Genomic DNA, 27,103 nt, shown 5'->3' with positions numbered 1-27,103 from the left:
TCTCAGAAACTTTCTTTGACGATCTTCTCCCTAGAAAAGAAACCTCCCCATGAATTAGCCCAGCCCCAAAGTTACCATTTGTTTAATCAAGATAGTTGGTTTGCAAAACATTAAACATTAAACAGTATTTGATGCCTAGTTAATAATTTGCATCCTCTTCATTTGTTCCTGAATCCTTGGAGACTTGTAGCGCTCCCCCCTAAAGGCACAAACAAGGAAAGATATTGCAGTTAGAGGAAAACAAGAGTCCCTCAACTGCAAACATGCGGGCCCAGAGGTCCGATCTCCGTGTTCTGCTGATAATGGTTCTGGCAGGAAAGGCAGCCTTTGGGGTAAGTGTTCTTTCCAAATATCTGTACTTGCGAGATGCTGAGGTTATTAGGACCAAAGCAGCTGAGAAAGGAGAAACGAGGAATCTCGCTGATGCAGGCCTGAACACGGGTGCTGCTTAGCAGCCACGGCCATGAAAATAGGCAATGGGCTGTACCCTCTGCCCTCCCGGAGCGGGCTTCCCACAGTAGTCCCCAACGAAGTTCAGTGGGACTAGGAAATCTGCCAAGGCAAGCGTGTGGGTTGTGATCAGCACAGGCCTCCGAGACCCCTTGGCGGAGCCACTGAAATCGACCAGTCACTCCTGGCACATGCTGACCCACAGGCCCACTTACCCACTCGGGAAAGAAACACTGAGCTTTGCCCTTAGGGAGACTCCTACCGGCAACACATTTACTAAGGTGGGTGCAAGTCAAGAGAAGCTTGTGGGTGGCACTTTTTCTCTTTTCCCATCGTGACCTTGGTGGAGGGGAGGTGAGCAGGAGGCCAGGGGTGGTCGTGCTGAGTGGGAAAGGGAAGTGCCATCGAGGGGTTCTATCAGGAGAGATGAGTTTGGGGGTGCTGGCTCCCGCTGTGTGCCCTTGGGGACTATGCGTGTTCATTGTGCGTGTTCGCTGGATCTCACCTGTACCCGAGAGAGGGTTTCCCATGACAATAAAGCCTCCCGGGGTTTCCCACTGGACATCGTTTACAGGCATGAGGACTGGCTGTGGAGCAGGGCTTGAGTCTCAGCTCTGCTGCAGTTGGGCTAGGCGCGCTGGGCAAGCAACGTAATCGCTCTGAGTCTGTCCTCCAGGGCAAGCCAGGTGACTGTAGTTCAGATTTGGGGGCGGTCACAGATTTGCAATGAGGCAATGCTCATGGCTTTCTGTACATGTTAGCTCTTCTCCCTTTATAATTTTCTTTTAAAAAAAAAAAGATTTATTTTTTATTTATACAAAAGCTGGGGTACAGGCCAGAGGCGCGGGAGGGTGAAAGGATTCAGAGACAGAGTGGGGAACATAACAGTCAGATCTACTGAAATACACTGCTGAGGGGAGCAGTGGGCGAGACAGGAGAGGTCTGCTGCGCCATGTGGGCAGCTCCCCGACTGGCCGAGGATTGAACTCATGCTGCAGAGGCTGCGGACTGCTTCACAACGCTGCACTCAACCCGCTGTGCCACAGGGGTAGGCCCTCCCCTTATATTTTCAACTTCTCTGTAAAATCAGAGAACGCGCCCCTTTGTTGGCAGGAGGGGTAAGAAAATAAGCAGGGGATGGAAACAGAAATTACAGCCGTAACCTCTTTATCTTATTAAATACCTTTGCATTTCATTTCCCATTTTACTCCATAGAGCTTATCCTGCAGGATAAGCAGATTAAATTCCAGATTTTCTATTTTAAAAACAACAGTGCTGTAAGCTATTCTCCCTCCTTTCGTAAGCTGTGCTCCAATACTTACCTGAGCCCTGTATTAAGCTGCTAAGCAACTTGCTCTGAAAGAGTTTTCTTTTCCAAAGTTGACTTGTGTATGTGTGGAGTGGCTGCAGTTACAAATTGTAAGCCAGCCCCCTACTTCATCTGGCTGCTCATCTGATGTCTGGGGCCAAGAGCCAGAAGAGGCTAGAGAAAGGTGTGGGAATAATTAGAGCCCATAAAGACCCGGAGAAAGTTCCAGCATAGGGAGAGTGAGATCCTAAACCTGATGGGCTAGGAGAAATGATGCAGTCTGTTTGAGGATCCTCACCAAAAGATAATGGTCCCCCCAAATCCCTTCTTTGCAACCCCCAGTGAATTTTTTGGGTTAGCAATGAAATCATAAGTCAATAATGGATAAAAGAGAAACTATAAGAATTAGCCTTTAGGCAATGAGCTTAGTCAATTCCAAAGAGAGGATTCAGAGCTTTGGAATGTTTTCTTACCCCAGATGTGGACTAGACAGGTGGTTGGGAAGGCGGCTCACTCGTGTTCCACAGGCCAGCACACAGACATCCAGGGGAAAGTGGCCAACTTGTTCAGATGCTTTGGAGAGTTTGGGGCATCATTGGTGGGGAGAAGGAGCCACATAGCCAGATGGGCTGGGCAGTCTCTTCTGCCCCACAAAGCTAAAAATAATAACCAACACTTACCATTTAATGAGTAATCGTGTGTGCCAGGCTCTGAGATTTTGATGGATGGATTGAGAAGTTCATTGCTGGAAGGACTCTAAGAAGTAGATACTTATGTCTTTGTTCCCATTTTTTTATAGAGAGGGAGCTTGGACACTTGGCCTCTAGCTATACAGTTGGGAAGTGGCAGAGCTGAGCTCTAGCCTACCAGCTGGGGTCTATATGTCCAACTGAGGTTTCTTGCCTTGGGTCCTGGCTAAGGATGAGATTTCTTTGGTCCCCAGAGCTTCAGGAGCCTGGTCTTTCCCTCCTGTAGGGACAGGGGCATGCTATCTGCCTGTCTGTCTGCTGAGTGGCGTGTAATGGACTTCATGTGTCTCCGAAACTTTTGAGAGAAGCAGGCACAGGGCCTGTGATGACTGCTCATTGGGAAGATGCTCGACGCATTCCCATGAGTTCAGGTCACAGAGGGTTGAGGGGACCTGATGATGGCGTCTCTTTGGGCTTATTTTCAACATAGTCATTCAGATACCCTCTCTCCCAAGAGGTGTAGATCAGGTAATATGGCTGTGAATTCCAGAGAATCATTCATAGTGCCTTCAGCTCAGTCCTGATGGTTATCCCCGTTTTATGGATGAGAACCAAGCCAAGGCATGTTAAACGACCTTCGCAGCAGGATTGAGACGCAGATCCATAGGTATTCCTACTAGTCCAGGCACCCACTCCATGTGTAAGGGTGCATGCCACCCCCAGGGCTTAGTGTCACTTCTTGCTGTGGTCGTTAAGGTGGTTTAGACCTCTTGCAGGGTCAGGAGCTAGAGGAGAAGGCTTGTCTGGCCTGGCCAGCTTCTGCTCATTACAGAGAGGAGAGAAGACAACACCCTCCCTCTCCCCAACAAGGGACCTCACAATTAAAATGCTTGTTTGCTCCCATTTCTGGACCTTTTCAACCCAAGATCTTAGAATTCTCCCAGGTAAGAGCAGCCAGCCTGTTTGCATAGACCAGAGGTTGCAATTGGCAGTGTGGATTTCATTCCGTTCACAGCCTAAGTTTTATTTGGCAGGTGGACGCTTAGCCTGAAGAGTACTTTAATTTCCTTGTAATTGCTTGGTGACATTTGAAAATCAGAACTCTTCATGTAAAAATACAAGTCTCTAGTTTTTCTTGACAACCAGGCGTTTTGGTAACACCGAGCTGTTGCTCTTTCAGGACAGCAAGGAGACGATCTACTGCTTCCAATTTTGGGAGAGAATTAGCCTCTCAGGAATATAGGGGAACAAAATAAGGAATCTGGAGGGTGGGGGGAAATAAGTATAATAAATTCAAAAACAAAATCAACAGGCAACTATAAATTAGAGACATTCTGCAGGGGGGGCGTAGGGAGAAGGATCAAAACTGGGGAGGGAACAGCACAAGGGACTCTGGTGATGGTGACAGGTGAATTGGTGGTGGGAATTTTACAGGGACTACACTTGAGAGGAGAAAGCATGCATTGTACAAAAATGCAGAATGATGTAAAATATGTATAAAATAAAATTTAAAAAAAGAAACAGCCTCCCAGATCCACAGTCCCCACGCCTTTCTATTGTCCACACCCTTTCTGTTTGACTAATGTATATGCCTCTCTGGCTCTACCTTGGAGTGAGAAAGCTACAGAGAGAGGCAGGAAGAGAGGAGAGATTGGTTATTGTTCAGAAACACCATGGATGGTGAAGTACTGGGGCAGGCGAACAAGTGGGCTTAGCAGAAGATAACCGGAGCATCCAAGCTGCATGGGCTCCAGGACCAAGAAGGTCTTTGACAGCAAGATACCAGCCACTCTTTCTAAAGCTTCCATATTCCAGAATGTCCAAGTCTCCTTTGGGGCGGGAGAAACACCCCTCTCTCCTGCTGTAATCCACACCGCGTCTTAAGGAAAAGAGAGGGCCTGCCTTTCCCTACAACTTCCTAGCAATAAAAAAAAAAAAGGAAGGAAGGAAGAAAAGAAAGATGAAGGCAAGTCTAAGGGCAAGTCCAGCTCATTAGCATCGGCAGTGTACAGTGGCATTTAGGGAAATCAGGTTGCAGGGAGTCGTGTGTGCACAGGCACAGATATATTTTTATATTTTAAATTCATTAGGGTTCCCTAAATGCAAAAGCAATTCTGCTGTCACAGAGAAATAACATGGCAGCCTATTTGGCAGCCGGGATTTTAAATAAAACATGCTCTTTCTTCATAATTAATATAACAAGCCTTCCTGGCTTAGGACTTGGCAAAGATCCCAGGAGAAATGGGGGTGGGGTGGGAGAGAGGGTTGCTGTGACGTGTCTGTGACCCGACAACTAAGTTCCAGGAAGAGTTTGTGCTGAGGGAGGCTCCTCAATCACTCTATGATTTGCAGAAAAAGAAAACTCATGGCAAGAGCGGAACCATCCCAGCAGGAGGCAGTTCCTGAGTTTACTGAGTCTTGACCTCCTTACCATGTCAGGCGCATCTGCTCTCTTACCAGGGCATCCCCACCACCTTGTAGGTCAGGACCCTGTCACGCCCATGTGACAAAGCCCTAGAGAACTCACACAGAAGAAGCTTACAAACCAAGCTCTGGAGAAGTCACAGAACCTGCCCCAGGAGCTTAAGCAGCGCAGGGCTTTGAATCCAGGTCTCCTCCCCTGGGGCCGTGCCTGTGGCCACCATGGTGTGTATAGATCGCCATGCCAGGTGCTCCCTGAATAAACGAGGCTGTTCCACTTGGCTGGTGGGCAGAGGTGGGGGAGGTGTCAGAGGGGCCACGGCCTCAGATGCCAGCCTCCTGCAGGAGGGGAAGTAACTCCTACCCTGTGGCTCCTCCAGCAGCCCCTGCAGGGTTTCTTTCCAAACTAGAAGGACAGTCTTGCTAGAGAGCTAGCAATGCTGTCCATGTTTTTAAAACCAAAGTCATGAATGAATCTGTGAATTCATGAATCCATCTTTAGAAAGTTTGCCAAAGTCAGCTCCTTTCTTAATACCTTTGTTAAAGAGACCCACCTTTTCTAGCTACATAGGCTTATTTTTAAGGGAAACTAGCACAACTCTCCATGGAAAAATCAGAGAAAATAAAGGGATGTCACTGAAATCTCAGCTATTACTGTGTCACACTAAAAAGACCATACTCTGCCTTCTCCCTGCTAGGAGGGGAGAGCAGAAGGGGAGATGAGGAAAGACACTGAGCACCATGAGTGTGTTCTTGCTGGGCCTAGAAGGGTGGACAGTCCACTGAGAAGGGGTGACTTTCTCACGCTGTGTTTTGGTGTTGTCACCCGGCCAGGCAACAGTCAGCGTGGGCGCCACCAGTGGGTCATGACCCACACGCTCCACACCTTGGAAAACATTGGTTTCCATCCACGGGAAGTGACTTTTCTGAATACCGGAGTTGCTCCCTGAGGCCAATTAGTCCAGAAGGCTAATGTGGGGGTCCATCCCGCTCATCTTAGTGCCTAGATGCATCGCTGTCCTGTTTTATTTGTTCATTTATTTTTTCAATGGCCTTGCATGTGTATTATTATCTCCAGAAATTAGGGTTAGTTTTTATCAAGTCTCTTTATCCCAGATAGTCTCACATCCCAACCTTCAGCCCTCCCTGCACCAAGTTCCTCGGATGACCCATTTGTACTGATATTTCTCACCAGGTAGAGTAATCCTTGGCAAATGCTGTGTTCCCCCTGAGCAGCCAAATCCCTTAATCAAGTTGGGTAAGAGTATTCTGACTTTTGCAATTGGGGAAACTGAGGCACAGCATGATTCAACAGCTTGCACAGGAGCAAAGATGGGCACATGAGTCTCCTTGGCTGGGAGCTCCATGCCTAAGAGAGGTGTGGCCAAGGTATGGCTGAGCCAGAATCGCTTGGTACCACTTAAAAACACTCTGATCAGTTCATGTCCTTATAGGATCCATGTAACACCACTGGACCTCAGCTCCCTCCCCTTTGCATGAAGGATCCAGGCCAGCTCCTCTAACCAGGCCTCCTAGCTTCACTCAGGCTCCCCAGAAGGAAACCCACCTATAGGGATCACTGATGAGATCTTTCTCCTTTGGCTCCAAGTTTCCCCATTAGGACCTTCCCTCTTTGCCTGGGGTTTCAGATTAGAACCAAGTCAGAGTGACCCCACCAGACCTGGGATAGCCCCATGCTTGTGTACTGCAAACAAAACAAGAGAGGCGAGAGCCTCGTGATTAAAAGGGCGGAATGGCATGGCTTCACACCCAGTAGGATGCGTAGAATTTCAAGAAATGGAAAATAACAAGTGATGGTGAGGATGTGGCGAACTGGGACTATCGTGCAAGGCTGCTGGGTGTGAAATGCGGCAGCTGCTGTGGAAACCAGCACGGTCGTTCCTCGACTTCCTGGACATAGAAACGCATTGGACCCAGCAAATTCTACTTCTAGGAAGATGCCCCCAAAATCAACAACTGGCACGGACGCTCAAAACCCCATGTCCATAGCAGCCTTAGTCAAAACTCCCAAGTGCCCATCAACCACTACGAAGCACCATAGACTAAGCAGTGGGATGTGATTCAGCCATAAAAGGGATAGGATTGTGACATATAATAATAATTTACAAAGTGAAATAAATCCAGTCACGGTGGGCAAAACATCTTGAGTCCACTCTAGGAGATTCTAGCAGAGGTAGATTCATAGACAGGGAGTAGAATAGAGCTGGCTCAGGGCTGGGAGGATGAGGAGGAAGTGAGGAAAGGGGAAATCATTGTTTAATCTGAGTTTATGTTGAGGATGGTTAAAAGATTTGGGTATAGACAATGGCGATGGTTACACACGTCGTAAATATAATTAACCCTGCTGAATGGAAAACCCTGATGTTGTATATCTTTCACCACAATTTAAAGAAAAAAGAACTGAGTGGCTTTGCACACGTGAGGATCTCATGACTCAGCTTATATTTGCAGCTGGAGTTAGAGTGGGAGGAGCACCAAAGTCAGCCGTGGGGCTGGCGATGGGAACACTTCCAGCCCTGTCCAGTGTCACCTCCACTCTTTAGCCTGACCTTGCACTCTCTGCCCAGGAACTGGCCCTGCTGAGCTGAGCTCTCTTATCCCTGGCTCATCTTCCAGCCCAGCAGTTGGAGCCTCACTGGCCCTGAGGAGAGCTCCCTCCTCCCCAGATACCCTTGGGTGGAACGCAATCCTTCCCTGGTGGTGGGGAACATCTGGTCTACCACCACTTATGGTGGAACATGCAGGAAGGGTGGAGGAAGCGGTGGCTGGGAGGGGAGTCCGCATCTACCTACCAGGCAAAAGGTTTTTCTGAGACTTTCATTCTAAACCAGGTGTCTGGCCCCTAAAGGACAGGGCTAGTCTGGCCTTCCTCCACTGCTCCCTAGTCCTTCTTGAATCTTCTGTCAGTTAGTTCCTGGAAATCAACAACTTAGACTTTTAGCCTCTGTTTTTTTGTTTACCAAAATGTTTAGAATTCTGAAAGGAGAAGGAAGAACTTGAAATAATCATTCGATTGAAGACGGGACACCTTAGATTGGACCTCAGTGCCCTCCACCCCCAAGGAGATGACACTGGCAATCAGTAATTCTCAGGGACACAGGATCCTGTCTCTGTGCCTCCTTGCTTTCCCTACTTGCCAACCTCAGCCTAGAAAACACCAGACCTTGAGACCCTCTCCCTGGTGCCTGGGGCGGGGGGGGGGGAGCTTAACATCATTGGGGGATGGCAATAGAGGGGATGGCCAGATTCCTGAGCCACGGACCCCTGAGATACCCTGAGTGTGGAGAAGGGGTCCAACAGCTGGATGCAAAGGGGTGTCTGAATCTCCTGCTCGTCCCATGTGTGAGAAGCAGCCATTTCCAGCCCTGTAGGAGGAACTGGGGCCCTTGAGACCATAGTGTGATTTTGACCCAGTTGAAACCAGGAATGCTGGAGGTCGAGCATGTGGGCAGCGGCCTGCCTGCCTTTTGATCTGGGCGGAGATGTTTGTTGAGATGTGTTTGCCACAGAGGACTGGCCGAGGCGCCAGCTGACTTTTGTCCTTTCCCTCCCCCATAGCCTCTGAGGCCCAGGGGCCCACTTTGGCTCCTGCTTGGGCTGGCCTGGACAGGTCTTTCATAGAACTTCCTAAGGACAGGAGCGCTGGCCTCTACATCTGGCTCCATCCCTGCCTTCTGTGGGGTGAGGCAGCTCTTCTGTTCCCTTCTTGCCTGCCCTTTCAGAACAACACTCGTGAACCCCAACCCCTGGTCCCGGGCAGCAATGGCTCCAGGGCAAGGGCTCTGGGGAAAGGCACCTCCATCGTGGGCTGACCCCAGCATTTACAAGCTGAGTTTCTTGGGGCAACTTACTCTCTGCAAACCTGTGTTCTCACCTCAAAGTAGGACATCCTTATAGCACCTCAATTATCAAGTATTATGTGCAATAAATAAGGTGAAATACATACAAATCCTTGAGTGCAGTCCCTGGCACTCTGCAGTTCTTACAAATGTGAGCAGAGGTCTGAGTTCTCTCCTCCTCTGCCTTCATTTGCATCTATCTTCCTTTTAGGATTGGCAAGTGCCAGGAAGAAAGAGTTCTTCTGTCATTTCCCTGTTTCTGTGAAAAAACTGAATGGAATAATGGGATGAAATGAGGCAAAATATTGCATTCATCTTTCCCACCTGATCCCTGCCATCATCCAGGTTAGTTTTAGGGTACAGGTTGGCATAAAAGGCCAACGATTACCTGGCCTCTCCCCTAGAGTCCCCCAGACATCCAGCCCACAGCGGACGCTGCCTGTCTCTGGGGTGGCCCAAGTGATTAAGGAAATAAGTCGGCTTGTTCAGCCCTGGACACCCTGATATTCAGCCTAGGCTGGGCAGTTCTTTTAGGCTCCCCGAGAGCTAGCGGGGCCTGAAGGACACCCCCACCCCAGGAAACTTTGTTTTCTTTTGGTTTGGTTTTCTTCCAAGTTTGAGATTCTAGGAAGGGCACGTCTGCCACCTGCTGGTCGTGAGCAGCACAGCACCTGGCGGTCCCTCGGGTTGCCAGCCCTGAGAGTTGGCTCTCCGGCCCAGGAGAGCTTCCCGGTAGCCTGTGTTCTGAGTTGGGGCCTGAGGATGTTCCCCGAAGTCCTCCCTCCTGTACTGACCACTTCTCATGCCTGGTGGTGGCCAGGCCTGGCCCGTGCGTTCAGCTAATAGGAGAATTCAGGTTTCTCCTCAGGGCTGGGCAGAAACGTAGGGAGGGTCAATCCCTGCCAGTCTGACAAGCTCCTTGGAGCAAATGAAGACAAAGCAGAGCTGATCTGACAGGCTGTGATGAGGATAAGATTGCAGGAGGGAGACTGGGGTGACATTTGTCCTGGGGGCTCTCACATGCCCCTCTGTGGAGCCTCCCCAGCACCCCAGCCCAGATGGATGCACTTCACGTGCTCCTTATCCAAGCGCCTCAGCCCAGGAACACCTCTGAGCCCTGAACCAGCCCTTCCTAGCCAGGCTCCCCACTCCCCACATGCCCACCCTCAAACAAAACACGCACCCCGTCTCACTTCCTGCAGAAGCAGGGCTGGGGGCGTCTCATGAGGCCACGGAACAGCCACAGTCCAAATGACAAGTGGCTTGCTCAGCCCTGGACACCCTGATAGTCAGCCTAGGCTGGGTAGTTCTTTTAGGCTCCCCGAGGGCCAGCGGGACCTAAAGGACACCCCCACCCCAGGAAACTCTATTTTCTTTTTGTTTGGTTTTCTTCCACTTTTGAGATTCTGTTATTTTATAATGTGTCAAGCAGAAAAATGCGAGCAATAACACACTGAATATTCTGCAGCCAGATAGATGCAGCAATGAATAGTTTGCCATGTTTGTGGTCTCTCTCGCTCCCTCATGCATGAATCTGGTTGGTGCATCTCATCGTGGGCTGGTCGGCTAAATCATTCACAATGAAGGGGCACATGTCATCCTCACCTTTGTGCCAGGCTTTTCCTCAGAATAAGGGCGATTTCCTGCTGAGCCTTAGCAACATAGCACTCTCGGGAAGTCCATTGTTGATGCAGTAACACTCCCGCCGTGTTCAAGCATCCCAGTTGTCCCAGTAATGGCACCATGGAGAGTTGAGGCTGGTCATTTTGTGTGATGCCCACAGCTTGGGTCTGGCATGATCCTCACAAACAGATTTGGGGTAAGGATTTTTGTCAAAAATCCTGCTGTTGGTATTCGCCGTCCATACATGGTGTGAGGTGGCGGCCTTTCTTTCCTGATCTATCATCCCTGTAGTTCTCAAGATGGGTATAAAGAGGCCTGGGTGAAACTTCTGGGGAGGACAGAGGAAGTGAGTCTGCCGGTGCCTAGGTGGATGTGGATGCTGGGAAGATGCTTTGCATTGTCCTCAGCTGCCAAGCTTTCTGGCTGCCAAGCTCCCCAAGGGACCATGCCCAGTGATAGGACTCTTGTTCTCTCCATCAGAGGTGAGCACTTCTGTAAAGAGCCAGGTAGGACATGCAGTCACGCGTGCCCTATGGATGTCCTTGGTGGGTGATGGACTCCATACAGGATGCTGGGCGCGGTCAGCTCTACCTCACTAGGGGTGTAGAAGCCTGGATCATCTCATCACACTCAAAGATGTTCACACCAAGGTGAAATTGTCCAGTGACACAGTTCTCTGAAGGCAGCCCTGTCATCAAGGGACTTAGGGCCACACTGTCTCTGTTACACCTCCTCTGCCATGGCCACTCAAAGCGACTCTGCACAATGAATCAGTAAATGGGCGGGATGTGTTCCAATAAAACTCTATTGAAAAACATAAGTGATGGGTTTGCGCCTAGGGCGTTAGTTTGCCTTTGACTTAAATGAGTGAAAATATTAAAGCTATTAAAGAGTGCAACTTTCTTTTTCTGGTAAATTCAGCATTAAAGAAAAAAAAACCTGTTATTATTTATTGATTCACCAAACCCTTCCTGAGGGGTGCCTGGAGAACCAAGCTCCATGCTTGCATAGAGGGTAAAACATCAGGGACAAAGCAGGCGAGGTCCGCCTGTCTGGAGGGCTGAGTGGTGTGCGACAGAAAACATGCAAATAAGCAAGTTCCAAAGGACAAGCTGTAATGTGGATCGTGGAGGAGGTGAATGGGGGTGGGGGAAGGAGGGGACAGTGACAAGACAATGGGGGGAGGGTATCTCGCTTATAGGGGGAGTCCAGGAGGCCTCCTTGAGAGATGACAAGCACTGCTGAGGCCCAGCAGTGGTCATGGGGGTGCGCTTTCTGGGCAAAGAGCAGCAAGTGGGAGCTTGGCTAGGGGCATTTTGAACCTAGCTGTGTGACCTGGGGCAAGTTGCTTCCCCTCTCTGGACCTCAGTGTCCTCCTCTGTAATTCAAAGGGAGATTGATTAGGGTCAGGGCGAGGGAAGGGGATGGACAGAAGTTTAGAGGCACGGCAGAAAATTGCACTTTTCTAAGAGCAATGAGAAGCCGCTGGAGGGTTGGGAGCACCTGCGCATTCCCAGCTCCAAAGAGCTGTTGCTGGAAGCAACCCCTGAGCATGAACCCTAATCCTATCAGATGGGTGTAACCCCTGAGCCTCAACTTTCCCATTTATAAACAGACCAACGCATGTGTCCTCTTAGGGTTGTTCAAAGATCGAGTGCAGCGATGCACCACGAGGCAGCTGAGGCGATGCTGTCAGTACGCCGAAGTCACCGTAACTGACCAACCGACCCCACGGTTTCTCCCCGGGCAGCGGTGCTGTCCCAAGGGGACTTGTAAGTGCCAAGTCACAAGTCAGCACTGAGGAGAAAGGCCAGTGTTTCCCACGCTCAGCCAGTGCAGGAAGGCGTGGACTTTCTTAACATAGGCCCCCCGTCTCCCCACCCCACCTCAGCTGACCCCCTAGAAGCGCCCAGTGCCCCTGTGCCTCAGGAATGACAAAGCTCCATGCAGGAGGTGCCCAGCTGGCTCTGCCTACTCAACCTTGTTCTTCTCTGTGTTTGCTTTTCCAGTTCTCCCCGATATCTTCACCCTCAGACCTGGACCCAGGTGAGTGTACAGATCGCCCTGGGATTCCCCACCAACCACAGGCTGGTTCTGCCTTGGAGGAAAGGGGTCCACGCATATAAGTTTTGGAATAAGCCCAGGATTCTTATGGTTCAGAAAACCCCCTTTAAAAATGCACTCCTGGGGGTTGGAAGTGTGTGCACACACAACGCTGTGCGCGTTTTCCAGCTGCCCACTCCCTCCCTGGATGCCCATCTCAGGATCCCAAGGGAAAAATTGCTGAGGCAGTTAAACCCCTTTGTATTTCAGAGGAGGACACTGAGGTCCAGAGAGGGGAAGCAACTTGCCCCAGGCCACACAGCACATTAGTAGCTGAGGTGAGATGCAAAGGCCGAGGGAAAGTGAGGGTGTCACTGAGCAGGGACTAGTTGCAGGCAGGCCACCCAACGCATGCCACCCTGGGGTGGGGAGCTGGTAGGTCTCTGCTGAGAGGACAGTGTCAGGGCCGCAGGGGCTTACCCCCCTGCTGATGGCCTCAGCCAGCACCCCCACTGTTGTCCCAGATGCCTGGTCTGCTTACTCAAGACTCAACAGGCCCGCAGTGCAGTGACCGCTGCTCTCCCTTCACTTGGACTTGGTCTCTCACCTCTCCCACTCCTGCTCCCTCGCCCGGGGCTCTCAGCTGTGCCCAGGATGAGCAGGGCTGCCTCTTCCTGCTACATCAGCTTCTCTCAGTCTCTGGGTGTGGATCTCCCTTTGCTATTCCGGACCAGAGAAGTGAACCCCCACTTCCAAATCCTGCCCCTGCGCTGGTCACCCATGGAGAACGAGAGCCAAGAAAATAGCACTTGGAAATTGCAGTCACACTTGAACTTTGGGTCCAGAGTTTATTTGAAGCAAAGATGGTGATAATTGGGCCAAATTCGGCTTGACACTCACCAAAGCCCTGGATGGCCAGACAGACATGTGTCAACCAAGGCAAGCGACGTCTGACTGTTGTCCCATCCGGTGTGTTCAGAGAATGTTTCTAGATTGGAGAGCAATCTAGATTAAACGATTTTATATGAGCAGGGTGGGTGACGTGTGGAGAGATCTATGAATTGCCCCAAGCAGAGTTGAGTGTTCAAGCCAACTGCCTGTGGCAGCTCCTGGAAGACTCACCCTCAGAGGGCACCCCCTGCTGGCCACACCAGCATCCACAGGTGGGGCGCCAGGAGCGTCCATAGTCTGGGGCTGCCCCTTCTTTAGTCTCAGCCCCACGCTCCAGGGAGGGGAGCTTTGGCGTGGGCGTCAGAGAGACTGCGCAGGGCTGTGAGGCTGCACAGTGGGAGAAACTGAAGCCTAGAAGATGCAAAGACGACACTCTCTTCAAGTGAGATGACCTGCCCCTTGTCCAAGAGGGAGATTTTGTGGGGATCAAGAGGGGGGTCTCTACCTCAAGACACTTTACTGCTATTTGCCAGAAAGTTGTCAAAGACATCCACAACACCCTTGATTGTGCTGTGAACAACGTGAACAACCCTAAGTGGTGGGCCTACTGCTCGGAGATCAGAAAAAGAGCGGATTCTTTCTTGGGCTCATCAGGTTTTAGCTTGAATTAAATAGATCGGAGACTGCAGAGTCGGCTTTGATCCTAACTCTCAGAGTCGTTCCAAAAATCTGAACAGGCTGTCAGCCGTTGAAGGAGGAGTTCCCCATCACTGGTGGTATTTCAGCACAGGCTGGGGGTGGAGGGTGCGGGATCTATCATCCTGAGATTCTGGGCGCTAGAAGAACTTTGCCCATAACTTCTGACGATTTAGTGAGTAGATGAAGGGACCCTGGAACACGCCAATGCTGGGCACCCAAGCTCATCTCTGGAAAGAATGTCAACCTTTGGCTGTGGAGTGGGGTGGCTGTAATGGTGGGGCCTTCTGCAAAGAGCACATTGTATTAAAAAAAAAAACACCTCAGTTAATATCTGATTTAATTTGACCTGGGGGTAGCAGGACCGTGCTTTGATGGAATTCGCCAGACCTGGCTGACTTTAGATAGCGGTGTGTCCAAGGAATCACTGAGCTCATGTCCCAGGAAAGCTGCTTCTTTCTTCATCAGTCTTACTGCAGATAGTGCATGCCATGGGCGTTGCTGGAGCAGAGGGTGCCCAGGCCATGGTCCCCAGTGGGTAGCAGAGGACACAGCACAGACCCCTGTCCCCAGGGCAGGTCCCCAGATATGTCTCTTTAAAGCTGGCTTGGCTTTGCCCAGTCACAGGGGCTGAGCCCATCCATCAGCTGTCCTGCCGCCTGCCAGCGGGGTCTCCTCTGCGCTCGCCCTGTCAGCTGGATTGGAAGCATCAAATGCAGGCCGACAGGGCTGGGACTTGGGGGATACCCTCGGAGGAACCGTCTCTGCCACGGTGATGGATGACGCCAACAGGGACAGCATTCCAGGGATTTCTGTTCCGTTCCACACATCTGGCAAGCTCTTTAACCCGAGCAGCTGCAAAGCCCCATCACAGGAACTCTGGGCTTTTTGTGAGAGACCTGGGTGTGGACCACGGTAATCCTGGTCCAGGGACCTGGAACATGTGCTACATAAAAAAGATCTCCCAGAGCCTGTTGCTTCCTGGAAGCTAAAGCCACGGAGTTTATGGAACACAAGCCACACGAGGCTCTGGGGCTCTTGGAAAGCACAGAAGTCCCCATATAATTCCCCCCCTCCTTGTTTTGATCCTACCAAGATGGAAATGCATACATCGTGCAAAAATGAACATAAAATAAAAATGCTCAAAAAAAAAATTAAAAATTGAAAAAATAAATTATCCAGCCCAACAATGTGGGAAAAAAAGCAAAGCAAAGCAAAGCACAGCAGGTTTGCAGTTTAGGTTGACATGGGTTTGGGTGCGGCTGCTCCTGCCTGTGTTTCCTTCTCTGTGAAACAGGAGTGAGACCTATGCCAGAGAGTCACTGGAAGGTTAAATAAGACCACGCACAACCACATTTATCTCATGCCATGTCCAATACGTAGACAATACTCAACACTTGCTATTGGGGTGGTCGTGTGGACTCAGGATGTTTTCACCACTCCTCTTGACCCATTCAAGACTCAGACTCCAATATATAGACATGGCCACGGAATTTTTTTATACTTAATACAAAAATTTTGCTGATCATTTCCCCATTCTTTCCCCAAAGCTTCCCCCTTTTCCGTAATATACAGAAAGTCACAAATAACCTATATTCCAATGTAGAGTGTCTACGATTAACTGATGGAACCAAATTCATGTCAGACTACAATCTTTCAGCCAGGAAAGCAGCTGGACAAGTGCAGACTCCCCCAGAGTTTACATCTTCTTCACAATGACCTAGGACCCAAATCACACAGTTTCTGGCCTAAACCCCTCTCTTGTCTGCACCAGGAAGACACCACTGCTGCTGGCAGAGCCATGTGCCTACTCTGTGCTGGCCAGCCAGGAGGAAGGGAGGCTTGGCCACAGGGAAACAGTGATGCAGACATATACACGGATGCAGATGCGTACTGCTCTGGGCCTCCTGGCGGACAGAGGTACAGACTTGGAACACACTTCAGATGAAATGACTCTAATGAATACTGAGCATGGAGAGAGGTCCCAGCTGAGACCCAGTCATCAGAACTAAAACTCTGTAGCCTCCTAGGCCACTGAAGAGTGCTCTGGTCTTTAAAATCCTCAGCCCTCCAACAACCCAATACCAATCAAGCCCTGTGTGTCCCTTTGTTAGCATCGCCTAATACACCAACCCAAACTCAGTGGTTTAAACCATTGATCATGTGTTTAGTCTCAATGCTTTGGGTTGAGCCTTGGGTTAGACTTGCTTGGGTTGAGCTTTGGGTTAGACTAGGTTCAGCCACGTGGTCCTTCTGGTCTGGGCCAGGCTTACTGGTCGTGGCTGGGCCTTCTCGTGTCTGCATCAGCCAGTAGAGAGTCTCTACTTTTCATATGACTGGAGCCTTGGTTGGGGTCACGGGACCTGCTGTTACCTGCATGTTTTTTTATCTTCCTGTAGATTAGGCTAACTTGTTGGCATGACAGTCACAGGCCTCACAGAAAGGAAACACATAGGACTTCTTGAGGCTCAGCTCTGTTGCTGACACATGTCTTTCCACCATATACAGTTGACCCAAACCCCAAGGCCAGTCCAGACTCAAGAATTGGGGAACTGAGCTGTGAAGTCACATTGCAAGAGATGTGGCTCCAGGGAGGGGTGGAGAATTGGAGCCCGTTTTTCATCTGATTGAGTTCCTATGTGGAACTTGAGGCTACTGGACCTAGACTCAGCCATGTCTAGCTCCCTGACCTCTTTCCACATTTACATCTCTCTCCCTGGTTGACTTTTGTGTCCCACCCAATTTAGATTATGGATCCTTTGAGGACGAGGTCATAACCCACTCCTTTTAGTGAACTCTCCACTTGCAATGCCTTCCTGCACCTGGTACACCTGGCTCCTCTCAGGGGGCATTTTTTACATGGCCCATGGGGTAAGGTGCTAACAATAGAAAAAACAAAATAAGTTTTAAGTTTGGATGTGGAGAAATGTTCCCAAGTGATGCCCTTGTAAAGCAATCTTGAATTATCCCAAAAGCCATCCCAAAAGCAAGGGATCTGGGTGCCTTCCCTTGCAAACCCCTCCAACTGGGTGGCACCTGGTGATCTGGGACCACCAAGCCTCTACTGCTTCTGCACACCTCAAACAAGGGCTCTGGGCCCTGGGGAATGGCAGGGCTTAGCACCTTGTTTAACAGGAGCATGATTCAAAGCCTGTATGTTTTATTCTCTTTCACTTCACTAAGATGAGCAAACCTTATTAATAGGGCTGGATGAGAATCAAAATCCTCCAACAGACATTTCAACAATCCTGCATCACCTGGAAAAGTCACGCCATCCATCTATGTGAAAACCTTCCTGTTTCCAAATATCTGCGAAGGGGGTGATTCTTAACAGGCTGGCCAAGTTTGGTCAGTCTGACCCTCAACCTGTGGGAGAAATTATTGCCCATGTAAAGGCACTTATCTAAAAACACCTGTTAGGAAAACAAAATAAATTCTCCAAAGAAAAAAGAAAGAAATGATGGAATCAACTCATCACCAGACCCACTGTCTCTCCAAATGTCAGTTTGAAATCTTTCATGTCAAACTCAGAAAAATATTTTTGCTCACTTTTTCACCCTTTCTCTGCTTTATCAAGCTAGATGGAAAGAAACTTTATTTGCTCCAAGAAGACAATGGCCTTATCTTCCACCTAGATCCTCATCCCTGCAAAGGTGGCCTCCTCCGGGAGCATTTTCATAGTGCGGAAAAGCAGCTCGGGAGAAATAATGAGCAAGCAAAGGGAGTCTTGACTTGACACTGTGATAAATGAGGTGAAACTTTGCCAAGGAACCGGAGTTGGCGTATTCAAAAAGGAAATAAAAAGATAGTTCCATTTTAATAGGAAATATAAAACAGCCATTGTGCAAAAGTCGATTTTTCAAAAGCCAAAGAGATAAAGACTATAAGGGAATGACTGAGAACTGAGTGAGATAATGTGGTTGATAATCAGGCTGAGGTAAAGTGCCATCCTCCAAGCCATCAGCTGGCACTGCGGGAGAGCCTTTCAAGTTTATTCTCTGCATTTGCTCCTGCCTCATTATCATATGCATCTCAGGACAGTTTCCTTATAGCTTCAACTTGCCAACTTGCCACACTCCCGCCAGCTGAAGAGAGCAGAGTCAACCCAACTTTCTTCAAATCTTAAACTTGTCTCCCTGAGCCATAGAGCTTCCCAGCTGCCAGAAAACAAAGTGCTGGGGTCCAGTCTTACACACATTCTTCCCGATGGACTGGCCTTGTGTGAGGTTCTCAACTCACGGCCAGCCCCGACACTGCTGCCCTTCAGCAGACAAGACCGTGAAACTTCTCAAGCTTGTCATTGGGTGATTCTTAATTAGCAGACGGGTATTGAGTGGAGATGGCTGGACCCCTTCCCCAAGGGTAAGCATGAAGATACCTGAGGCAATAAGGCCATTGAAGAAGATGAGAATTGGGGTCAAGCCTGTGCAGTTGGTGATTGACTGGGGACAAACCACCTTAGCTCACATCCTGCCTTTTGTTAGTGATGTGGCAGAGAGCAAGTTACTTAACCTTTTTCAGCCTCAGTAGAGATAATAACACGACTCCTGAATTTTTATGAGACTAAAAAAGATGGTTAATGTGAAGTGCTTAGCACATAATAGAAGCTCAATAAATACTCTTAGGTGACTCTAAATACACAACCAGGAGCAGTGTGATGTGACGGCCAGAAGGCGGTAAGGATTTCCTTTAACTCTGTTAAGTTATGGTAACTAATAAAGCTCCACTGAGAAATGTCATTCATAGAACCACCCAACAAGTCATGTTAGTGCCCCTGGACCTGGCCCCAGCAGAGCCCACCTAGAGCTCTGAAGACCCAATCATCTTCCTGGTATTTACCGATGAGAAAACCAGGGCACTCACAGCACAATTGGCTTGTCCAAGGGCCCAGTTAGTTGGAAGCCAGAACTTGACTTATCCCCATTTCCAACCTGGTGCTTCTGACCCTATCGAAGGCTGACTCACCGTGCTGGGTCATAACCCTCCCCTAAATGAACCTCATAATGCCTAGTACTCAACAGTATGGAGAGCTGGCAAGGCACACAATTCCTCCAGCAAGACTTTGAAATCTTCAGGGGGTGGGGGAAGGTGTTCAGCAAAATAAAATGCTGGCTTATTTGGGTCTAGTGATTACAGTTTCTTCTGTCCTGTTGCACCTGTGCAGACTGGACTCCCAGCCCCTTAGACTACAGCCAGGAGTATTACTACGAGGAAGAGGGCACCAGCAGCCCACCCACCTACTCTGACAACCCCGACTGGTACTATGAAGATGATGGTAGGTATTGAAGTGACTTGGGGGGCTTCTGACAGGTGCCAACACCCCAGGAGGGGGTTTATGAAGGGCCTTTCTTCGTTCTCCCTGGCCAACATCATAAAATAGCTATCAGAAAAATGACATAGTCTGACTTCTCTTCAGTTAGAATCAAACACTGTGAGGACTAGTGTGGTTCTCAGGAACCATCAATCTCTTCCCGCATCAGTCTCTCCCACCCTCAAGCGACAGACGGAACAAGGAACACCACGAGGGAAGTGGACTTAGCCAGGGTCCTAGAGAGAGTTACTGTATCACTATCCAGGTCTCCTGACACTGTGAGTAGGAGTCATGTTCAAAATCATCCCACAGCCTTGATGACAGGGAGATAGATCCTAATTCTGCAGAAGAATCTGAGCGTGCATAAGGCCAGAATCCTTTCCTTTTCACTTGTCTATGTTTTTCTTTCACTTTTTATTCTTTAGCAGCTTTGCACAGTTGTGTGTGTGTGTGTGTGTGTGTGTGTACTCACATATATGTGCTTCCATTACCCTTGTTTTTGTTTTCATGACTTCTTAACCCGAGCAATGGGACAGAAAGGAAAATTGAGAAGCTGGGCCCAAGCGAAGCCATGTGACTCAGGCAGCAGAAGGAAGGGAAGGCACTCAGCAGCGGGAATAAAAGCTGTGTAACTGTGCGAAGTGGCCTGGAAGGCAGGGCCAAGATACAGGGCACCAGGGGAACATCAGAAGGGACCATCAAAACAAGAGCCAGGCCCCGGGATCCTGGTTCCTGAACCAAAGAACAATGTGTGTGAACAGAAGGATAAAGAATTCCCCAAGGGACGATCCATTCAGGCAACCATGAAAAGCCAAAGGCACAGATGAAATATGACAAAATCTAACTGAACAAGTAGTTGAAGAAAGATGAAGGCCACTGGGTCATTTCCTTCTCACCGTCAATTCTCTGTCACCCTCTTGCCTTTGGTCTTCTTGCCTGATGTTCAGAAAGCTTGTGTTTCATTAGGGGTGGGTTTTCTTTCCCACTCCTGACCTCCACCCCTGGGCACTGGGAGTAGGGGAGGTCTCCAGGCTTGTGAAATGCCTTAAGCATCAGAGACAGACCCCGTGGCACTCCCAGCAAGACTGGGAGGAGAAAAACACTGATGATGGAAAAGGAGAGTTTCTCAATGAGAAAGGCCCCAACTAAAGCCCGGCTGAGGCGTTGCTATTGCTTCTTACTCCCCTGAATGCCTCTCTGGTGTGTGAATGTGGTGAATGCACTTTTCCTTGCTCGTTCAGGCCGTGTGCGTTTCCTCCTCTTCCTGGTGGCTGGCTACACAGTTACTGTCCCACTGGGGGTGGGAGACGAAGTTCAGTGGGTCATTGGGGGCATCTCACCTGCTGTTCATTGCAAACATTGACAAATCCTGCCCCCCGTCTCTTAGATCCATGCCAGTCCAACCCCTGTGAGCATGGAGGGCACTGCCTCATCAGCGGGGACAACTTCATGTGCAGCTGCCCGGCCCCCTTCCACGGGAGCAGGTGTCAGAAGGGTGAGTCTGCCTGCACAGGCTTCCTCTGAGCTGAGCTAGCTGCGGTTGCATCCCCAATGCTAGTGGGTAAGGAAGGGCTCAGGGAGCCCACAGAGAGGACTGGAAAGTTGAATCGTGCATCTGGACTCCCTGCCGTGGTCACAGGAAGCACCTCCTGCAATCCTCACCCACTCGGGTTAGGAGGGACTAGTGGGTCTGCTCTGAGGACAAGAACCTTGGGCCTCAGAGGAGGAGAGAACAGAAGTATGACCCCGATGAACTGCAAACTCGAGACTCTTTTTTGTTATTGTCTAAAGCATTTAGACTAATTGCAACAGAGAATTACTGTTCTCAAATAGGAGCGCGGGAAAGATCCAAGGGACGTAGGGCCCAACTCAGGAAAAGAATCCAGAGCCTGCACAGAACTTGTTCAAGGTCACACAGCTTTAGAGAGAAAAACAGAATTAGAGCTCTGGTGTATGGTTCCCGGCCTTATGCCTTTTCTTCCTGCCATCTTCACGCAAGGAGACTCAAATAAAAGCTATCTCTGGCTTTAGTAATCTCTTGGGGGACATAGAAATGGAGCTCCAATGGGCTAATTCATCTGGACTCTCTCTGGAGTGCTCATCAAACATTTCACTTACACATGCACACATACATGTATGTATATTAGAGAGAAATATGTAAAACTTCTTTACGGTTGACTTCTTTCCTCTGTTCCCCTGTTCCCACTTTGCTTTTCCTTCATTTTCAATCCTATCCATCCTCTAGTAAATGTTTCAGGATGGTTTGGGCTATCTGGTTCATCCCTTGACTTTTCAGAAGAATGACCAAACCATCAATGCAATATGAAATCAGCTGTAACATGGAGAAACTCAGATTGTGGCTCTGTTAGTTGAAAGTGTAAAAATGTATCAAGATTTTTATGGAGACAGAAAAAAAAGGGCTATGATGAAACCACATCAGTGCAGTTCCTGTGGCACCATGGTGAGCACACAGTACTTAGGAGAAAAATAAGGGCTATGGACTCTAGAAGGAACTGGAAAGCAATCATCCATGACCCGAGGATAAGAGAAAAGCCTTGAGGGGCTGGGAGGGTGGGTGATGGTGTCTCGAGGCCATGGACAAGGACCTGTGCTTTGACCCTTCTTCTCTGTGGCTCTCCTGCAGCAAAGACCAAGTGCGCGAACAACCCATGTGGCAAAGGGGAATGTCTTATTACTCAGAGTCCTCCCTACTACCGCTGTGCTTGTAAGCATCCCTACAGGAGTGCAGACTGCTCTACAAGTAAGTGCTGACGGCCCCTTTATTCTAGGCTTTCTCTGCTTGTCTTGTGGCTGTGTCCAGCTACATCTGCATTTTAGTGGCATCCAAGATGGCCCCTTTAAGACTTTATAAGATGTATCATCAGTGCAGAGTCCAGTGGGATCTGTATCCCTTTCCATTCAAAAAGAATTATCTTGAGGGCCTCCCTGGTGGTGCAAGGGGTTAAGTCTCAGCACTATGAAGCTAGTGGCAGCCACTGAAGCTTGAATTCGATTCCTGGCCAGGGAGCTGACCCACAGACAGTGCAGCAGACCTCTCCTGTCTCACCCGCTGCTCCCCTCTGCAGTGTATTTCAGTGGATCCACCTGTTTTGCTCCCTGCTCTCTCTGGTGAATCCTCTCACCCCTACACCTCTGGCCTATACCCCATAAATAAAATAATTTTTTTTAAAAAAATTATCTTGGAACTCACTTCCTCCAGGAAATATACCCTGGTTTGTTCCTGGACTGGGCCTTATAGGGGCATAAATCTATATTTAGACATTACTATGAGTCAGGCATTGACCCAGGAGATTTACACTCTTACATTCTCCCTCAAACACTGCAAGGGAGAGTTTTTAAGATGAAGAAATGGGAGTTCAGAGAGGTTACCTAACTTGTTTGTGGTCACACAGCTAACAAGGGGCAGAGCCAAGTTTCAGACTAACTCAGAGTGGCCCCCAAATTCCTGTTCAGTCCTTGTCTCTTGCCCTTTCTCACTGGCTGATGCATCTACTTAACTGTTCTTTTTGGCACGACCTCCATCATATTGTTTCGTCCGTATTTATGTTCTCAAGGTTTGTATGTGTATTTCTTAGCGCATCAGTGGGTCTGTCTTTTCTTTTGGTGACCCATCTTTTGTGAAAGTTTGGGCACCAGAAGAGTGCCACCAATATCTCCTCATCATCTCAGAGGTAGCTGCAACTCCTTCTGAAGAATCTTCCTGGCCCCACTTCCTGTGTTCACAGCAGTTCCTGCGTGCAGGCCAAATCCTTGCCAAAATGGTGGTACCTGCTCCAAGCATCGGCGGAGATCCAAGTTTACCTGTACCTGTCCTGTCCAGTTCAAGGGGAAATTCTGTGAAATAGGTATGGGTCTCTGCCACCACATCAGCAGAAACTCTGGGCCACAAGTGAAGCTCTTGGAATTCTTTTCTGTGAGGTTTCTGTTCCCAGAATGGGGTTCAAGTCAAGATTCCCAAACATTGCTGTTAGCTCAGTCTTCCAACCTAAGGGCACTGGGTGTGTCTGGGATGTACGACAGGCAAACAAGACATACCCGGGCATCCCCGAGACCTCACAGTCCACCTGCCACCAGTTCTCGTGTGAGTCCAAATTGAGGAGCTACGTTCCCATCCCCTCCCCCACCCCACAACCTCTATATTTCATATTTTTAAGTTGAATTGAATGTGTAACGTTCTTTCTGGGATTTGGGGATAAAACCTCCAGGTGATCAATATTCAGGCCAAATCCTCTCACCATGAAGTATACCTGCCAAGTCCTTTTCAGGTGAAGCATGCTACTTGCTCTCTCCATCTTGCCTGCTCTCCCCAAGGTCCTGAAGATTGCTATGTTGGTAATGGCAACTCTTACCGAGGGAAAGTGAGTAAGACAGTCAACCAGCACTCATGTCTTCACTGGAACTCCCACCTCCTCTTGCAGGAGAAGTACAACATGTTTATGGAGAATGCTGAGGGTCATGGGATTGGGGAACACAACTTTTGCAGGTAAAAAAAAACAGGGTTCACATTTCTTCTTCCCTAAGCTGTCTTGGCCATTGTCAGTGTTAGTGCTTGGTTACCCCATTCCACTGTTCCCCATATTCCTGGACCAACTTGAGAGTTTTGGAACAGAACAGAAATTCATGAATCTTCTCTGCAGAAGGATTTTCCTACTCAGGACTGGTTAAGTTATACTGCTGTAACAAAGAACCCCCAAATTCCAGTGATGTGAATTTATCAAAATTAATTTCTCATTTAATGCTACATGTATCATGTAGGTTGGTGGGGGGGTGTTGGGGGAGGGGATTCTGTTCCTCAAACTTACTCAAAAATCCAGGGAGGGCAAAAAGAGACTGAAGAATGGAACATGAATTTCTTACTATCTCAGCCTAGAAGTGACACATCTCCTCTGCACACATATTTCATTAACTAGCGTTTCGTGGTCTCACATAATTTCAAGGGAGAAACATAGAGAAGAAAATGTAATGTCTGGTAAGCACTGCAATCCCTGCCACAAGGACATTCAGATTTTCTCAAAGATAAAGTCCTTATTCTCGCTGGTGATGACAGTGGGGTACCCTCCTACTGCTTCCTTCCCTTCTGCTGGCTTCCTCCCACGGCAATTCCTGTAGCCAGGGTTTAGGAGATGCCCAGAAGGAGAAAGGGTTCTTTGTGTGGTTTTAAACTGGATTTATTAAGCAAGATGGTTTCTCATGCACAAAATGCAATTTGCCTTCTACTTTCACTGACTTTGAGTTGTTTACTCTGGGGAGCTGTCTTCAGGATGATCCTTTTGGCTGCCTTTGGCTGAGAATTCTAGTGTGTAGAGTCTGGAGGTTTGGGCAAAGGAGCCCTACTCTCACCACATTTCTGTGGTTTTTCATATTCCCGACAAAGGGAAATCATCAGCAGAGTTCACAATTCTATTCCCGCAAAAAATCTGTCCTGTTCCATGGATCTGGTACAAACCTCGGTCATTGGGATTCTTCTCTGGAAACTGAGGCCTTACCAAACAAACCAAAACAAAAAACTATGACCACCCTCCTATGCCGGGGTTCGTGGATCTACTGGAGGGATAGAATGGAATTTGGTCCCAAATACGGGGAGTACAAGACCTTAGAACTCTCTTATTCAAAGTAGTGTGGGTTTATCAAGCCTCGACCATGGGTTACTTTCTTGTGTATTTTAGAAACCCAGATGGTGACCGAAAGCCCTGGTGTTTCATCAAAGCAAACAGTGCAAATGTGAAATGGGAATACTGTGATGTCACAGCCTGCTCGGCCCTGGGTAAGACCTGCTGCCTGGAGGCCCCAGGGGTGGGAGGTTGCATGCCTGCATACAGAGGTTCCTGACACCCCATCTCTCCCACCCCAGTCCCTGCACCCCACCTGCTCTACAATCCCCATCCCAGCACTACCCAACTGTCAGATCCCCCCTCCTCTCTCTGCATGCTGGGCAGCCTCGGATGCCTTTGTAAACTCAGTCAGAGGCCCACCTCTAAACTCACGCTTCCTGACATCAGGTCAGTGAACTCAGCAAATATTTATCAATTGCTTGCTGTGTCCTCGCCACTAGGCCAGGCCCTGAGTGCACAGTTGTGATCAAACACTGGCTGGATCCCATCTCAGGTTGCAACATAGTCTGAATTCCAGTCATAGAGTCCCTCTACCAGGCTTTCTTGGCTCACTTCTCTACCCAAGTCTGGAACAATGCACCCTCCATCCTGACCTGTGGGATGACTTGGACAATTTCACTCCTGTGACTGTTCTCAGTTCATCTATAAGACTCTACCCCATATATGCTTTTGCCCATACCCAACCATTTTCCAGTATCCCTCCCCTTCCAGGAAGTCCTCCATGGTCCCTCCAATGAATTGTTTTCGCTCCCTCCTTATATGATACACAGAATGGAATGTAGAGCCACCCATAAAATACTTGTTGTTCTCCCTTCTATATGAAAGACATCTTTTCCCTCACTCTTTTCCTACTCCATCTTCCCTTATGCAGTAAAAATATCCCCTAAATATGTGTGCATTGGCCAATAGCTGAGCACACACCCAGTATAGAGATATTTATTTATATATACATCTTTGTGTGTACACACGTCAGAATGAGAAGAGCAACATTTTCATCATTAGCTCTGCAGACTTGCTTTATATCAATCAATGTTTTCCTCAGGGTTTTAATTGTGCACCTACTACACGTCCGCCCTGCAGGTACCAGTCTCTTAGCTCTGGACACTTGTTAAGCGACTGGACTCAGTCATAGCCTGATGAGTCCTTCCAAGGAACTGGAGGGAGGCTGAGTGGCATGTTTTGTCTTTTCTTGTGTCCCACAGACATTACTGGTCCAGAGGAAAGCCCCATGGAGTTCAATCCGGGGTTTAACTCCTGTGGCAGGACTGAGATAGAATTGAAGATCAAGAGGATCTATGGAGGCCAAAAGAGCACAGAGGGCAAGCACCCTTGGCAGGTGTCCCTGCAGACTTCAGTGCCCTTGACCGTCTCCATGCCCAAAGGCCACTTCTGTGGGGGGGCCCTGATCCACCCCTGCTGGGTGCTCACTGCCGCTCACTGCACTGAGTAGGTGCCTGCTTGGAATGGAAGCCAGGGTGACTCAGGTCTATGGGGGTTCTCTCCTCTGAGCAGCATGGTGATGGTTCTGGCAGGATTAGGGGTTCTGACCTAGTTTCAAGGGCAAAAGAGTGCCTTTCCATCTCTAAAACCAGATGGAAAAGAGCTAGCATGGCTAGAATGCTCACCCTGGGCACCACACATGTTATGATATTAAATCCTCAACTCTCTGCTGGAAGCAACTAAGAAAGGACAGGGATTCCCATCTGTTTTATTCACTGCAATATCCCCAATGCCTCGAGCAGATCTTCAAGGAACAAGAGCTCAGGAAATATTTGAAAAGTGAAAGAATTGTTGATGGTTATTTTCATTTCATAAATGAGAACCTGAGTCTGAGGAAGGTTCAGCACCTGCCAAAGGTCATGTGGAAAGTAAGTGACGAAGTGATGAGAAAGACTTGAACCCAGATCTATTTGCTTCTTTGACCTCTTCAGTCCTGCCTCGAGCAGAGGAAGATAACATGCTCCAATCTGATCAATCACCGCTGAGCCTGAAGTGTCTTCTGTCATGGCTCCTGTGTGCCTGAGAGAAGCCAGGTTCCACTGGGGGGGGCCTGGAGAATCACCACCTCCCACATGTTGCCCAAGTTCATGGCCAGGGTTGCTCCCCTAGAGCCCACATTTTGATAGTGGCTTTACAGGTTTTCCACTCCACCCTGTTATTCCACAATTTCTCCTGGG

At 49.0% G+C, this 27,103-nt stretch overlaps 1 protein-coding gene across 1 annotated transcript in view; it reads left to right on the top strand.

Moving 5' to 3' along the window:
• Nucleotides 1-212: 212 nt before the first annotated feature.
• HABP2 (hyaluronan binding protein 2) overlaps nt 213-27,103 on the top strand; it is a 31,356-nt gene continuing 4,465 nt past the window's right edge. Inside the window, exons 1-9 of the mRNA XM_037497037.2 lie at nt 213-332; nt 12,362-12,398; nt 19,147-19,257; nt 20,681-20,788; nt 21,938-22,054; nt 23,040-23,159; nt 23,626-23,797; nt 24,981-25,078; nt 26,129-26,372. Coding sequence (XP_037352934.1) covers nt 264-332; nt 12,362-12,398; nt 19,147-19,257; nt 20,681-20,788; nt 21,938-22,054; nt 23,040-23,159; nt 23,626-23,797; nt 24,981-25,078; nt 26,129-26,372 — 1,076 coding nt within the window. The 5' untranslated portion in view covers nt 213-263. The remainder of the gene's footprint in view (nt 333-12,361; nt 12,399-19,146; nt 19,258-20,680; nt 20,789-21,937; nt 22,055-23,039; nt 23,160-23,625; nt 23,798-24,980; nt 25,079-26,128; nt 26,373-27,103) is intronic.

The sequence above is a fragment of the Talpa occidentalis genome, unplaced genomic scaffold, assembly GCF_014898055.3.
Source record: "Talpa occidentalis isolate TD23 unplaced genomic scaffold, MPIMG_talOcc4v2.1 talOcc4.8, whole genome shotgun sequence".
NCBI lineage: Eukaryota > Metazoa > Chordata > Mammalia > Eulipotyphla > Talpidae > Talpa > Talpa occidentalis.
Note: the sequence above shows the minus strand (reverse complement) of the source record. Positions and strands in the feature narration are given on the sequence as shown.